The 15,083-nt window shown below is 41.4% G+C and overlaps 1 protein-coding gene across 3 annotated transcripts in view; it reads left to right on the forward strand.

Moving 5' to 3' along the window:
* prkd2 (protein kinase D2) overlaps positions 1-15,083 on the forward strand; it is a 33,019-nt gene that overhangs the window by 14,042 nt on the left and 3,894 nt on the right. Inside the window, exons 2-15 of one of the 3 annotated variants that reach the window (XM_070905376.1) lie at positions 8,163-8,301; positions 8,494-8,625; positions 8,797-9,002; positions 9,567-9,750; positions 9,853-9,924; positions 10,089-10,106; positions 10,241-10,400; positions 10,513-10,624; positions 11,398-11,475; positions 11,577-11,895; positions 12,276-12,328; positions 12,437-12,509; positions 12,949-13,055; positions 14,674-14,835. In XM_070905376.1, the coding sequence (XP_070761477.1) occupies positions 8,163-8,301; positions 8,494-8,625; positions 8,797-9,002; positions 9,567-9,750; positions 9,853-9,924; positions 10,089-10,106; positions 10,241-10,400; positions 10,513-10,624; positions 11,398-11,475; positions 11,577-11,895; positions 12,276-12,328; positions 12,437-12,509; positions 12,949-13,055; positions 14,674-14,835 (1,815 nt within the window). Of the gene's footprint in view, positions 1-8,162; positions 8,302-8,493; positions 8,626-8,796; positions 9,003-9,566; positions 9,751-9,852; positions 9,925-10,088; positions 10,107-10,240; positions 10,401-10,490; positions 10,625-11,397; positions 11,476-11,576; positions 11,896-12,275; positions 12,329-12,436; positions 12,510-12,948; positions 13,056-14,673; positions 14,836-15,083 lie in introns of all 3 variants that reach the window. The other 2 variants (XM_070905377.1, XM_070905378.1) reach the window with 2 other exon arrangements.

The following is a 15,083-nucleotide window of genomic DNA, read 5'->3' on the forward strand; positions in this document are numbered from 1 at the left end:
GCAGTGTTTCTGTAACGTCCCGCACTGTGTAAACATGAATCCAGCTCCTGTCATTCTGTAACATCTCAGTCCCCCCGGTCGTTCTTCACAGCACTATTAAGAAACAAAGCAACGTCTCCAAAGAACAGTTTAAAGTGGTCGGAGTATCATTTTATTCCATTTCAGTCTTCAGTCTACTACTTGTCCCAGGGACATAAAACTGTCAATTTTCCCAGAATGTGGAAGTTTTAAGCGGTACTTTAAGCGCCATTTTGAAATTATTCTTCCATGTTACCAAGATGTTCTTTATGTACACTGATCAGAAAATTAAATGTCGGCCATGTCATGTGAAGTCTTGACGAACTGGTTGGATGGCTCTTAAACGTTGAAATATTCTACACTAACTACAATAACCTAATAAATTGCTGATATTATATAGATTTTCTTTGACATTATATTGTCATCACATTGTGTGTGTGTGTGTGTGTGTGTGTGTGTCTGTACTCTCTGTGACTGTGATAACTGTGATAACTGCCTTGCATTTGATATGCCTTCACTCTTCCTCCTCTGATGTCTATACATACCTTTTGAAGAGCTATGAACCATAAGCTCACGGTTGCAGTTTCCTGTGTCTTTGAGGTTACGGATAACATCAATACTTTGAAATACTGCTAATACTAATCATGACAATACAAGAATAACTGCTATTAGTGCTACTGGCACTACTATTACTTACTAAATAAGTAAAACTAATGGTATATGGTGACTACAATGGTACTGATACAGAACTCACATAATACAGCAGCCTCCTGGCCTAAAGTCCTTTCTTTGTTAGTTCACTGACCTTGTGGATTTTCCCTTCATGTGGGGAAAAACATCAACATGTTGATGTCAAAGAAACCACCAGCATGGTGGAGTATAAGTTACATCCCAAGTGTCATGCTTCCTATGTGAATTCACAACGGCACAGGTTGCATAAATACCCTTTTATGACAATAATTCCATCAGTGACATCAAACAAAATACAGGCTTCATCTCGACTGCTTCATTGAGGAGTAACTACTTACATTTGCTGCATGTCTATGAACTGCAGAGCTTTGGTTAGATGGCACTGAAGCTGTTGCATTAATCTGATTGTGTGTGAGTATGAGTGTGTGTGTGTGTGTGTGTGTGCTTGTATGTTTGTGCGGCTTGGCGGTCCAAGGTGGCTCATGCTGAGCTGCTGGAGGGGAAGTGATGGGGAGGATGAAAAGCAGAAGCAAGCAGCTTTCTCAGCAGGACATAAAAGTCTTTGTGTTCTTCACACATGCAACGTCTTTATATAAAGAGGGTCTATATTTAGCAGCACCGCTTTACGGCTGTTTGACAAGCCCTCAAGGTTGAAATGCAACTGACTCGACTGGACATCCGCGCTGGTGCTTGTGTGTAAGCATCAGTGCTTTGATCAGGTGATGCCAACCTGTTGCTGAAGTGTTGAGAGAAACTCTGCATGCCCCTGCTGCTGTTCAATTCCTTGCATGTCCTTTCTTATGTTTTCTGTCTAGTTTGTCTTTGAATGAATAAAACCGCCATTCATTCATCATTACAAGACGTTGATCTGATGCTTCTGTCATGTGCATGCGGCAGCACATACACAGGGGAAACGTGGAAGAGGAAGAAGGAATTAGGTCATTGTTTCACACCATTCAGGTTCCAGTTTGTCTGCACTTGTTGCACGTCAGATAAAAGATCTCAGTCACTACCTCTGTGCTTGTGACCCGCGTCATATGGCCAGGGGTTGAGGTGGTCGACAAGAACCAGCAGAATACGAGCACAGAGGAGAGGAAATAGCACCCAACGTTGTGGCATCAAGTGTGTTTGGACTACAATGTTTTTGAGCTCAAATTTCTCTCACAAAAGCCTTGTTCCATGACATCATGCTGATATGATGAGAAAGGTGTTTTTGTGTGTAAAGTGTACACACAGAGTGATATCACTTGTTTTGTTTGTTTTCGAGTGTTTAGATCCTTTTGTGTGAGTGTGTGTTTTTAATAATGACTGATTGAGTAATCTGGATAAAAGTGTTTGCCGTTATTGACATTACTGACAGTAGGAACAGCACACTAATACCCACGCTGTTTAGGGTGATGGTGATGAGGGATGCGTCAGCTGTGCATTTAGATAGCTGGTTGTTCACTTTTGCATTCCAGTTTTAATGGCTTTGACAAGTTCCTGTTAACCCCATCAGTCCCAGTGTACCGCCTACCATTTAACTGAGGATGAAACGATTGGTGTGTGTCTCTGGTTCTTGTGATCAAAGTAAGCTTTTATGTCTCATTGCATGTTGGTATGGGAATCCAAGCAACATGTGCGTATCAAAGTGTTAATCAATGGTATGTCGTTGACAATCAATGTTATTTCTTGGTTATGATGATGCTGTTGTAAAACCCAAGTGCACTAAAGTATATGCCAGCAATCATATTTGACAGCTCCAGAATCCTAATAACATGCATTTTGTTGCAGTCTAAATTCTACATACTGTATATATAATCCCTCATAGAGTCTGGGGCAGCAACAAATCATTTTTATTATCGATTGATCTGACACTTACTTTCAAGAAAATGTAAAAAAAAAGTGAAAATGCCCATCACAATTTCCTAGAGCCGAAACTGACAAGTTCAGCTTGTTTTGTCCAACCAACAGTACAAAACCCAAAGATGTTTCATTTACTATCATATGTGACAAAAAAAACTCACACTTGAGAACCTAGAACCATCTAATATTTAGCATTTTGGCTTGATAAATGACTTAAATGATTAATAGAAAATATCAAAATATGACATATTTAATGAGAGAGTTTAAAAGGCTCATACACAAAATGGAAGTAGAACAAGTTTATGGTTTAGGACTGCAGCAGTTCAGATAAAGAATCTTCCTTCGAACAGAACACAGCATCGAAGCCTTGAATGAAGTGAGTCAAGTCATTGGCAAAGACAACCTGGCCGACCTTCACATTACATCAGCGTGCGAGAGAGGGAGTGGACCACTTCGAGGACAATGTTTGTGGCTGGCAAAGTTCAGAAAAAATGACAGAATACTTTGTGCATCCTTTTCTTCTTTTAGTCTACTTTATAGGTCTTTTGTAGGTCGTTCCTTTTCAGAGCAGCTCATAAAACATATTGGGAAGTATAAGAGACTGATATCTAATGGAAAAAGAAGATAGAGCGATAAGGAAAGCTGGACAGACCTGAAGAAAACTAAGGAGATTGTTAATAAACAAGGCACTGTGGAGGTGATGGGAGAAAAAGAGGGAGGGGTTGGGATAAAGAAAGCCTAGTCCATAATTCATTCCACTCATAATGGCTTCATTGGCCCGAAGAGCTGCAGGAATAGTGCAGGCAACGCAGAGCAACCTGATCCCTGGTAACCCAAAGAAACCGGCTAGAGACACAGCCCTGTCTCCGGGCAAACCACAGTACACTATACTACAGTATGTATGATAATACAGCCAGCTCTTTGTCTGCAGACTTTACACACAAGCACACACGCACAATATCTTGCAACAATACTCCTAACCTCTACACCTCACAGCCAGATATACAGTTTACACACAAACATATAGAGATGATTATGTAATTACAAGAAAAAAAGAATGTCATTTTTCACCATGTTGACATACAGACAGAAGTAATGTGAGGCTTTGTGCTCTTCCCACCCTGTACTTTCACTGAAAACTGGGACTGGGAGAGAAGAAAAGAAGAAAATGGTAATTTTCTCTGGGGTAACTGTGGTTTTGGGGAGTTGGGATATTGTGCTGTGGAGCTGTAAAGACTTGTGGTCTGCACAGACGTGGCAACGGCAGCTGTGGTCGGTACATTGTGTATGTTTTGGACAGTAGACGCAGGATAATATTACTTGCCTTGTGTCTTGAGTTGCTCAGGAAAGAAGTGAGCAGTAACAGTGTGGGGTTAATAGTAGAGAAGCTGGCATCAAACAGCGGCGTGGGGCTTACAAATGACTTAGGCTGAGGCTTGTCTGTGGATTTGGGCAGAGCTGGGAGTCTCCTCTGATCTGGGCTCTGTGGGTGTTTTGTAATTACAAGTGGCAGCAGTTGGTCCTATTTGTGGGAATCCCAGGTACTAATGCATGCAGTTATTACATGATTCACTCCTGTCATTGAACTTTAGTGGGTTTTTAAGTCTGGACTTTGGAAAGTTTGGAGCCTCTTCTTATTAGTATCTGTATCAACATTTATGTAGTCTGTTGGGGTTAAAAGTTAGAAAAGAAAACCCCACAAAAAACAAAAAACAACATATTTCCTCATTTACCACTGGTGGTATCTAGACATACAGATAGTTTGGGTTTTATCTAGCTTATGAGATATCCATCTCTGCCTCCACACCAGTACAATGGAGATGGAATTTTACTTGTGTTGCTCACAACATCGAAAAATTGCAAAAATTCAACAGCAGCATCTCTTTCCAGAAAAAGTGTCCACTGAATTGTTTTCTCTTACCAAAGAAATAGTCCCCACGCAAACTGTTGACAGCTTGTTTTATGGATTATTCCGATTGCTGCTGAATTTTTAAAATTCTGTGATCACCACTGCCGAAGCAAAGTTAAGGCAGTCCAACTCGAGTGGCCGCTACACTCACATGGCATTCTCTCATTGCAACACATATACTACACTACTTCTGTTCATATAGCATTTCAAAATGTTATTATCATCACTCCCCACTCCCTGCTGTGTGAGCTTTGTGCTTCCTTGTGGGGAGTGACGAGGTCAGAGCCTATAAAAAAAACGACTGGAATACTTCCAGGCTCAAGCCCCAGTCCAAGATAATCCCAGTTTTTTTCTAGCTAATTTAATGTTAGAATTGAGTCGAGGAGTGGCTGTATTTGTTTTGAGATGTGTTCAGGACCAATAATCAGGACTTCTGTCTTGTCAGAATTAAAATCATGGGACATAAGGGACTAGTCTTTTATGTCATCTAAGCAGTTACGTGGCGAAGCCAGTTTGCGGATGTCTGGAGGTTTAAATGACGGGTACAGCTGTGCATCGTTCACGACATATCATCTGTCCCAAGAGCAACATGTAAAAGGTTAATAGAAAAAATCCCAATATTGATTCTTGTGGTTCCAACAGAAACAAAAAATCTTCTGTGGGCTAAATAAGAAAAAAACTGGTCTTGTTATTTAATTCTTATGCAGCTAATAATGAACCTGCAGTTTACTGGAGTTCCACCTGCGTTCAAGTTCAAGATCACTTCATTCATCCACGGGGTGTTTTGACAGAGGACTTCAGTTGAGTTTTGACAGGGGCAACCAGCCTTGTCCAGAGTAGAGAAGCATAACTGATTAAAGATGCCAAACCGGTTATTTGAATTTGGAAGAATGGGCAAATTGTCACTAACACTGTTAGGAGCATGACTAAGCTGCGTGTTTACTGGCAACACTGAACTGTATCTTTTTCTTGTGGGGTTTTATAGTAGCCTGGAAAAAGATACACAAATGGTCAGAGACATTGAAATGTCCCATGGAGACACTGTTTAGATCCATACCATGTCTAAACACCAGAATATTTTTAAACAACATCACCTCAAAACTTGATAAATCATTACAGGAAATAAGGCTGCACTTAAAATTATGTTTAGAAATTGTAGCAAGGCCTCCTCTACAGCCACGTGCCCAAGGGAAGCTGAAAAAGTCATAATTTGGAGGACAGCTTTCATTTAAGTGGGTAATAATCACCTGGCCGTAGCCGTGTTCCTGTAAAAACGTGGTGAATGCAATGCTGAATGTATGTGTAGTGTTGTAAAGGCAAAACCAAGGGGTAAACCAAACCAAAAGACCAAATGATGATGGCAGGTGAGAGAGAGAGAGACAGAATACAGAGCCAGCCTAAATAACCTAGGCCCAGCATGCCCATGTGAAAGACAAATTGGATGGCTCCGCCCATCTCTACCTGCAAAAAGAGAACACAAAACAGCAGGAGGAGCACTGACAGAATCAGAGGTCGTCACAAATGTCTGTTTAGTAGCTGCAACATTGACTTTGGCATCAGTCAAAAGTAACTGTGTTGTAAGAAGAAAGTTACGACTACTTTTCCTCTAAATTATATTTTAGTTCCATATTACCTCCATCCTTCAAATCTTACCCTCTATTTCATTCTGTGTATAATCTCTCTTCTGTGTTTTCTTTTGTCTTATTTGAATAAGTTGTTATTTAAATGGTTGCACTGCACTGATTTGCTCACACACACCTTTCGCACCACTGCCAGTTATTATCTATTTTTTTGGCGTGACCTTGTTTCTGTGATTTGTTTTATGGATGTAATATTTGTTGATTAGGTTAAGGATCTTCTTTAGACTTAAAAAAAGAAAAAGAAAAAGAAAAGGCCACTGTGTGCTGTTTTGTGTCTCGCTGTTGACTGTGTGGTCAGTAGCAGGAGCCCACTGCTGGGGCGTGGTGGACTCACTGTGTAGCTTGGCAGCGGAACAAGCCAGGCCTGGATTTCAGATGTGGTGATGTGGAGTGCCTGTTGGGGAAACTGAGGGGGAGACTGTGTGTGTATGTGTGTGTGTTTAGGAGAAAAGAAGGGAAACAGTGTGGGGAGGTTGTGTGTTGCTGTTTGTAAGGGGGGAGTGTCTGCTGGTATGTGAGGAGGAGGTGTATGTGTGTCGTTCCAAGGTGGAGACCCGGGTTCCCCTTCCTGTAAGTTGTTAGAGCGCGGCCAGATGGTGAATCTTAACTGGACCATAGGAAAAACAACAACAAGAAAGGATTGTGTGTGTGTGCGTGTGTGTGTGTGTGTGTGTGTGTGTGTGTGTGTGCGCGAAACTTAAAGCATTTATTTTCTTTCTCTTTCATTCTCCTTCTGGTCTCACTCAGCAGCTACACAGCTGTGTATCTCTCTCTCTCTCTCTCTCTCTCTCTCTCTCTCTCTCTCTCTCTCTCTCAAAATTCAAATTTGAATAAGCTTTATTGGCATGACAGATCAGGAAACTCTTTTGCCAAAGCGGTACAGAAAATGATTAACATTGACAGATGATTAGCAATAAGTGCACAATAATGCGACTATCAACAATCATATCAAATACAATATAACAAAGGCATTAAATAACAATTATATTCACTTCAACTTATGACCATACGGGACAGGAAAGTTGTCCTTAATGTATGGAAGGAATGAGTTCAGGAGATAGAATAACATGGGCAGCTGTAATACTTTTACAGATGTAATCACTCAGAAACATTGACTACAGAGCTTGTTTCTCATAGTGTGCACACTGACTTTTCTCCCCACATAGATTAGGGAAGTTTCTGAAGATCAGGGAGATGCATAAACTCAGTATTATGGGGTTTTTTTTTCAAAGAAAACCTCTCTCAAATCCTTATATTTCTCACAGTAGAGTGGGATTCTGCCTCAACCTCTCTTTTATGACTCTCTCTCTCTCTGTTTTCCTGCGTGTGCGTGGACCTGTGGTGTCCTGTGTGGTGTGGCCACTGAAGTGAACCAGACAATATTAACTATTCAGGAGAGCAGGGTTTCCCTATGACAGCCTCCTTTGCTCTGCTGGCTTCTGACTGACACACTCATCTCTCATATCTCTGGAAGAGCTTCATGGAAACACCTGTGCGTGTGTGTGTGTGTGTGTGTGTGTGTGTGTGTACTTGTATATGACTGATAGGAAGATAGGATAAAGTTTCTCCTTTGTCCTGCTTTCCACATTGACCAAGTTGCTTGATTTGTGTAATTCAGCCAGCGTGTCTTGTATATCAGTGGTTACACTGTGTGTGTGTGTGTGTGTGTGTGTGTTGGCTGTTATATATTCCAGGGGCTTTGCATTACACACTATGATAGAATTAGTTAATGATAGACAGTAATCAAAACACCGACAAACAAAGCTTTTTTGATATCTTTTGTCATCATTCTTTATGAAACAAACTGTATATGGTAGCTGCATGATAGTACTTAGTAAAGGCCCCCTCTATATTACTTCTTCTGTATATTGTTAATATACAAACAGTCTCAAATAAACATTATTCAATTTGACAATTCAATTAAAAGTAACTATTAGATGTTAGATGCAACCTTAACAGTTATTGAATTTATGACCTTTTTAAATCATGTTTTCTATTGACAGAATGAAAAGAAAAGTTCCTAACGTACATGTCTATTATGTTTTCTTCGTATGTTCTAGTTCCCGGAGTGCGGCTTCTATGGCATCTATGACAAGATTTTGCTGTTCAAGCATGACACGTCCACCAACAACATACTGCAACTGGTTAAAGGTGCCAGTGACATTCAGGAGGGAGATCTGGTTGAGGTGGTGCTCTCTGGTAAGTAACTCTCTTCTCTTCTCTTTTAATACGACTGTCTCGTGCCATTAGGGTACAAGATAGCCACATTAAAATCTAAATTATCTTCCATCCTGTTTCCATCTAATCATTCTTTATTTTGCCCAATCACAGTCGTATGATTGTATCTTGACACTCAGTGTGACCACTCTCTGTCCCTGTTATCTCATTTAGCGGCAGCCACATTTGAAGATTTCCAGATTCGGCCGCATGCACTCAATGTGCATTCATACCGGGCCCCAGCCTTCTGTGACCACTGTGGAGAGATGCTGTTTGGACTGGTCAGACAAGGGCTCAAGTGTGACGGTGAGGAAAATAGGGAGATGACGTGTAATTGAGAAAATACACTTTGATGTGGTCCAGAAATTTCTCTGAGAAATGAATTGTAGCACTCACCAAATATGTTCCACCTCCTCCACTCTCTTGTTCTGCTGATCTCCTGCTCCCTGGTTCTTTGATCCATGCCGCCCCCTGCAGGATGTGGACTAAACTACCACAAGCGCTGTGCATTCAGCATCCCAAACAACTGCAGCGGAGCTCGTAAACGGCGGCTGTCCACCACCTCCCTGAGCAGCAGCCAGTCCCTGCGTCTCTCCACCACTGAGTCAGTGTACAGTGTAGGGACGGCCTCCACCTGCACGGAGGACGCCAGCCTCATCCGCTCACACACACAAATGGTACTGGTGGGTTCATGCACACAATGTTTAAGACTATTAAAGTTAAGGAGGCTTTCCAATGCACAACATTTTTTGAACAAATTAACCAGCTTTGTTTAAAGTTAATGTAGCAAATTGGGTAAACTCACTAAACTCAGTTTAGTCACTGATTTAGAAGGTTTTTAGTTTGAGACTAAAAGTAAACATGTGATGAAAATATTCATTTGAAACACATTTGAACATCACCTTTCCAGAAACAATGTCCTGGATACTCAGGATAATCCACAGACTTTCCTGCTTCCCAAACAATTTTCATTGGAACTTCTTTCTACCGAAGGCATACAAGGTGTTGAGATGGATATCTCAAAATGTATCAACGATCTAACAATGTCCCAAATGACAATGTGAAAGTGGTCACTTGTAGCGATGAACCTACAGAGAATTATCACCTGAATCTGCAGCTCCCTTCAGCTTTACAGAGCTTTATCGAGTTTCAGCTCATTGTTTAGCTGTCCAGCCTGCAACTTTAGTTTATTAATCCAAACACAATCAATTCCATTGATAGTCTTTGTTTCTTTTCTATTCTGCTAGCCACGGACCCCTAGTGACGCCCGGCGCTTCTACACGGGCCGACCTGTTCATTTGGACAAGATCCTGATGAGCAAGGTGAAGGTTCCCCACACGTTCGCTGTCCACTCGTACACGCGGCCGACAGTGTGCCAGTACTGCAAGAGGCTTCTGAGAGGACTTTTCAGGCAGGGCCTTCAGTGCAAAGGTGAATACAGCCGAAGAGAGAGAGAGACTCTTTTGTGGATGTCCAGTGTGATGCAGAATGTGAGCTAAATCTAACCTCTGAATTGTGTTTTGTTCCTCTCAGACTGCAAGTTCAACTGCCATAAAAGATGTGTGTATAAGGTTCCTAATGACTGCCTCGGGGAGACCATTGGAGGTGAGGGAAGATGTGTTCATGTTCATGTTAACCCTGCATGGATTTGATGAAAGTATGAATATCTCATCTGCATGTTTCCATTGTTACTTTAATGACCATACATGATATAACACAGTATCTAACAAAACTGAGACTCATTGGCACTAATGTTTTTATCTTCTCAGACAACAGAAGTAACTGTGGTAAGTATTATCAGTACTCAGTATTCAGTACTCCTCTAATAGCGGTCTTAGTAGTAGTGATAGTAGTATTTTTTAAACACAACACTTTAAATCAAGTTGCACTTAACCCCTTCTTTCCCTCTCTTTTCCCCCAGACATGTTGAGTCCCAGTGCAGACCCCGAGGTGCCCATGGACTACAGCAGTGAGTACGACGCCTCAGACAAGTCGTCAATAGATGACTCAGACGAGGCGTGCAGCATCCCGGGGTCCTTTTCTCCTGACAACAACCAGGATGGAACCGGTGGTGATCAGAGGTATGAGGAAAACACAAACATCTGGAGAAAAACTACTCACAAGTCCGTAGAAGGAATGTAGAAAATAACTCAAACACACATTTCAGTTAGAGTTCTGTCCTTCTTCTTTTAGTGTTTACATCCCGCTGATGAGGGTGGTACAGTCGGTGAGACAGACAACCCGTCGATCCAGTACGGCTATCAAGGAAGGATGGATGGTTCACTACAGCAATAAGGACACACTGGTAAAAACATTACCCATAATTCCCATGCTGCCCTCTCTCTTTATCATTGATGTAGAAGATGAACATACAGATTTGATGCTGCAAGTTTGTTTTGTTCACTTTCATTCACTCAGAGACATAAAGGACCTTCTGGTCATCAGTCAATATTCTCTGTCCTCAAGCTACTCTCGCAAAACATTTCAACCTTATTCATTTGGTCCTTTATACACCAAATTGCTTCCTTATTTCTGTGTGTGTGTGTGTGTGTGTGTGAGCGAGCGGGCGGGCTTGTGTGTGTGTGTGTGGTAGAAAGAATAGTTGAAGATTGATGATGAGGCTGACTCTCCCTGAAAACATAACAGCACTCAGCAGATATGTGGTGAATTCAAGGAAAAAGCCAATTTTCGTCCTTTTCTTTCTCATACGTACTCACTATATTTGACCTCAAAAAAACCTCTCTGCCTCTCTAGTCTTGTTCTTGCTTGATTTTCCTCTCTTACTTCACTAACACCTTCCTTTTGTTTTTCCTTCTTTCACTTTTGTCTCTTTTCTCTTTCTCTTTGTTTCCACTTTCTCATCTTGCAGCTTGTACTCCTGCTCATCCTTCCTATCATGTGGCCACTCTTCTCTTCCTCTGGACGCCAACTCCCAACTTGAAATGCATTCATATGGATCCCTGAACTTTGCCCCCATCCATGCCCATTCCCTCACCCTCTGTCCTCTCTCCCACCCCTCAATGTCCTGACTTACCTTCGTTGCCCCACCCCATCCGACCCTGCTCCAACCCCCAACAGAGAAAGAGGCACTACTGGCGTCTGGACTGCAAGTGCATCATCCTTTTCCAGAACAACACCTCCAACAAATACTACAAGGTAAATATCGTTTACACCGTGAAAAGCTATGATCTCAGGTCATTTATTGAAGTGTGCAACCTTTTATTTTTATTGCTGGTGACTGGTCCATCTTCTTGCAGGAGATCCCTCTGTCTGAGATCTTGGAGGTGCGTCCCGCTGGCAACTTCACTCTTGTCCCCCCAGGCACAAATCCTCACTGCTTTGAGCTCATCACAGGCGCCATGTGCTACTTTGTAGGGGAGGACCCCAACACCCTCCCCGCTCTGTCCCCCAGCAACCCCCCGACTCTCCCCCCGACCCCTCCCTCTCCCAGCCAAGTAGCTCCCAATAGCGGCATTGGACGTGAGGTGGCCAAGGCGTGGGAGAGCGTCATTCGCCAGGCCCTCATGCCAGTCATCTTTCAGGACGCACCTCCGGCTGCAGGGAACACACCTCACAGTAAGTTGAGGGCAGTCAAATGAAGGTGGTGGTTAAGTCAGTTATATGCCAAACAGGAGTGTGCTGTTGCTACGTCACCAGCCAACTGGTTGCTCAAATAAAAATGGACCAAATTGAATTGAAAAAACAACTTGCCAACCCTAACTGACTAACTGGAAGAGTCTTCTCTTTATTCAAAAACACCCAAATGAAGGCTGTGTCAAACGTGATGGTCAAATAAAGCACAAACTCTTCCAGTAAGTTTAGTATGCATCGAGTTCTCTGTACAGTACATGCGAGATATTAGTTGTTGACAAGTTGTGTCTTATTGAATGCTGCACAATTTAGAGCTCACAATAGCATAAATAACCTATACCTTGTTCCTGGTGTTGTATTTTCAGGACAAGCCTCCATCAGCATATCTGTGTCCAATAGTCAAATCCAAGAGAATGTGGTATGACTTTTTGTCACTTTTAGCAATTTCCTCCAATCTTTAAATGAATGAATTGAATGAATTATACAGAGGATGATGATGAATGTATGAAATATTGCTCTCTTACAGGATATTGGTACAGTGTACCAGATTTTTGCTGATGAAGTGCTGGGATCTGGGCAGTTTGGAATAGTTTATGGAGGTATGTAGCTCTATGTCCAGTGATGCCGATTGATCTCTAGATTGCTGTGCTCAAAATGAATAGGTTAAAGTGCTGAATAGAAACAATGGTGTCTAAATTTGAAAGCTAACAAGACACAAGACAGAACATCACAAATCCCCCAAAACATACTGATGCATTAGTGATGTTTGTGTGTCAAGTCTGTTGCTACTAGCACAACACGCCCAAATCTCTGACCCAACTGTCAGCAGTGGAGTTGCATTGTGGGTAATGTAGGTGGCAGGTTTTGACAAGGAAGAGGAATGCAGGGACTAAAAAAGACAATATGTCTGGTTCTGCAGCCTTGAATTTGATCTTTTTTCAATGGAGTACTATTTTAAGTACATCACAAACTCAGGGCCCAATATATGTCCACTTGTTCACAACCACATCTGTTTCTAACACTCCATCTGTTCATCAGGTAAGCACAGGAAGACAGGCAGGGACGTAGCTGTCAAAGTCATTGACAAGCTTCGCTTTCCCACCAAGCAGGAAAGCCAGCTGAGGAATGAGGTGGCCATCTTGCAGGTAAACACACACACACACACACGTACGTTTCACTGCAGCTGTAAATGGGTATCATTTGTACATACATACAAATGCTGACACGGTAACAGGTGCTTTGCTATATATTGGATATTGTCGTGGTTAGTTATATTAGCACATACATGAAAAATGCTGACATTCATTCCAATATTCCAATTCCAGCATAAATCATGTTAAGAACCATTTCTAAAAGGAAGTGCATCAAACAGTTCCTCTTATGTTTACTTCTAAGGAAGAGATGATTCTGTGTCTGGCCAAACCAATCTATGGTTTTTTGGACCAGGAAAAGAAAACCCCACCCTCATAGTACTTATGAGTGTTTCAACAGGACAACAGTATTAAAGCACTGAGATGATCCGTTTGGGAAACATTAGCCTGGGCTGTGTGGTTTAACAATAGCCAGATTTCCATTTACAAAGATCAAAACGGTCAGAGTTATCTGATAACTGCCGTCTACAATTGAAAGCTTAAAATTTCAAGAAAAAATTTTAGATTGTCCACAGTCATTTGTAATGTCATTTGTCATTTGTGTATGGTATTTGCATGAAATGTTCACTTTTAAAAGAAAGTGATGATTCAATGGCGTTTTGGGAACACAATCTCAATCAATTGCGGTACTTCCTCACCTATCTTTTTCATATTGTACTTGCTGTGCAGAGATATGAGGACATCCAAATCCAATATTCATTCTTCAAAATCCAGGAGAATTGTAAACAAGGCTGCGGATCAATAACCAACAAACATACTGTTTATTAATTTAAAGGCTCTAAAATGTAGAGACTTTTAAAACAGTACAAATGACAGGAATGTGCATGTTTGAGAAAAAAAAAAAAGAATCATTGTATTTTAGTTAAAGGGGTGAATTAATGGGGGCGGAACTGAAAACTAGCTTAATTTTAGAAATAATTTAATGAACATCAAATAAAAAAATGTAAAATATATGATCAAAATAGCGTTTTGGTATTAGTTTGGTAAGAATAATGTCATTTTATGTGTTACTGTCTTGCACACCAAATAAGTCTTTTATGTGGTGTTGTATTGTTTCCTACTGTATGTTTAGTGCGTTTTTTGTTGTTTAACCTGAATTTCTCTGGTTTAGGCTCAAATGTACAATACATTCACGTTCACCAGCAGATGGAGACAGAGATGCATTTGTCTCTTTTTAAACTTCTCTTACTCACTTGGCCTTTCTGGCTCTCACATATTCACCAGGTTTCCAGTGAAATACAAAAATATACACATAAATATGAGTAATAAAAATGCCTTTTAGGGAACGTTTGGACCATAGCTATGTAATAATCAATGTTCTCTTCTCCATGCTGTTCCTCTCCTGTGGTTTACTGTTTTTTGCTGATACTGTCTGTCTCTGTAATTTTCTACTCTCATTCACCTCAAACTGTCATACTGTTCCTGTTTTTCACACGGTTTAATCTGATCTTTTAACTCCCACTCTGTCTCTGTCAATACTTCTCTTTCACCCCTCTCTCCTCTTTCGCTTGCTATTTCCATCTCCCCTTTTTCCAAACGAATCCCAATTTCCATTTCATCCCATATCTCCTCCTTCTTCCCCCCTCCTCCTCCTCTCTGATGCCTCTCTCAGAGTTTGCGTCACCTGGGCATTGTGAACCTGGAGTGTATGTTTGAGACCCCAGAGAAAGTGTTTGTGGTGATGGAGAAGCTACATGGTGACATGCTGGAGATGATCCTCTCCAGTGAGAAAGGCAGATTGCCTGAGAGGCTCACCAAGTTCCTCATCACACAGGTGTGTATGCACCCCAGCAAAGAAGGGTGTGTGCATATTTATGCTATGACATGGAAAGTGTTTCTGTTGTTGTGTGTGTGTATGTCACTTATTACTGACAATGACGTCCTGCTGCTGCAGTGTCTCGCTGCATGCTTTTTGTGGTCTGCCTGTCTGGCGGTCATGATGCATATTTAATGTGTCATAACTTATCTTTGAAAGTGTGTATTTGTATGTGGCTTTGTAGTTGCTTCAAACTAATTCATATC

The sequence above is a fragment of the Enoplosus armatus genome, chromosome 5 (genome assembly GCF_043641665.1).
Source record: "Enoplosus armatus isolate fEnoArm2 chromosome 5, fEnoArm2.hap1, whole genome shotgun sequence".
Taxonomy (NCBI): domain Eukaryota; kingdom Metazoa; phylum Chordata; class Actinopteri; order Centrarchiformes; family Enoplosidae; genus Enoplosus; species Enoplosus armatus.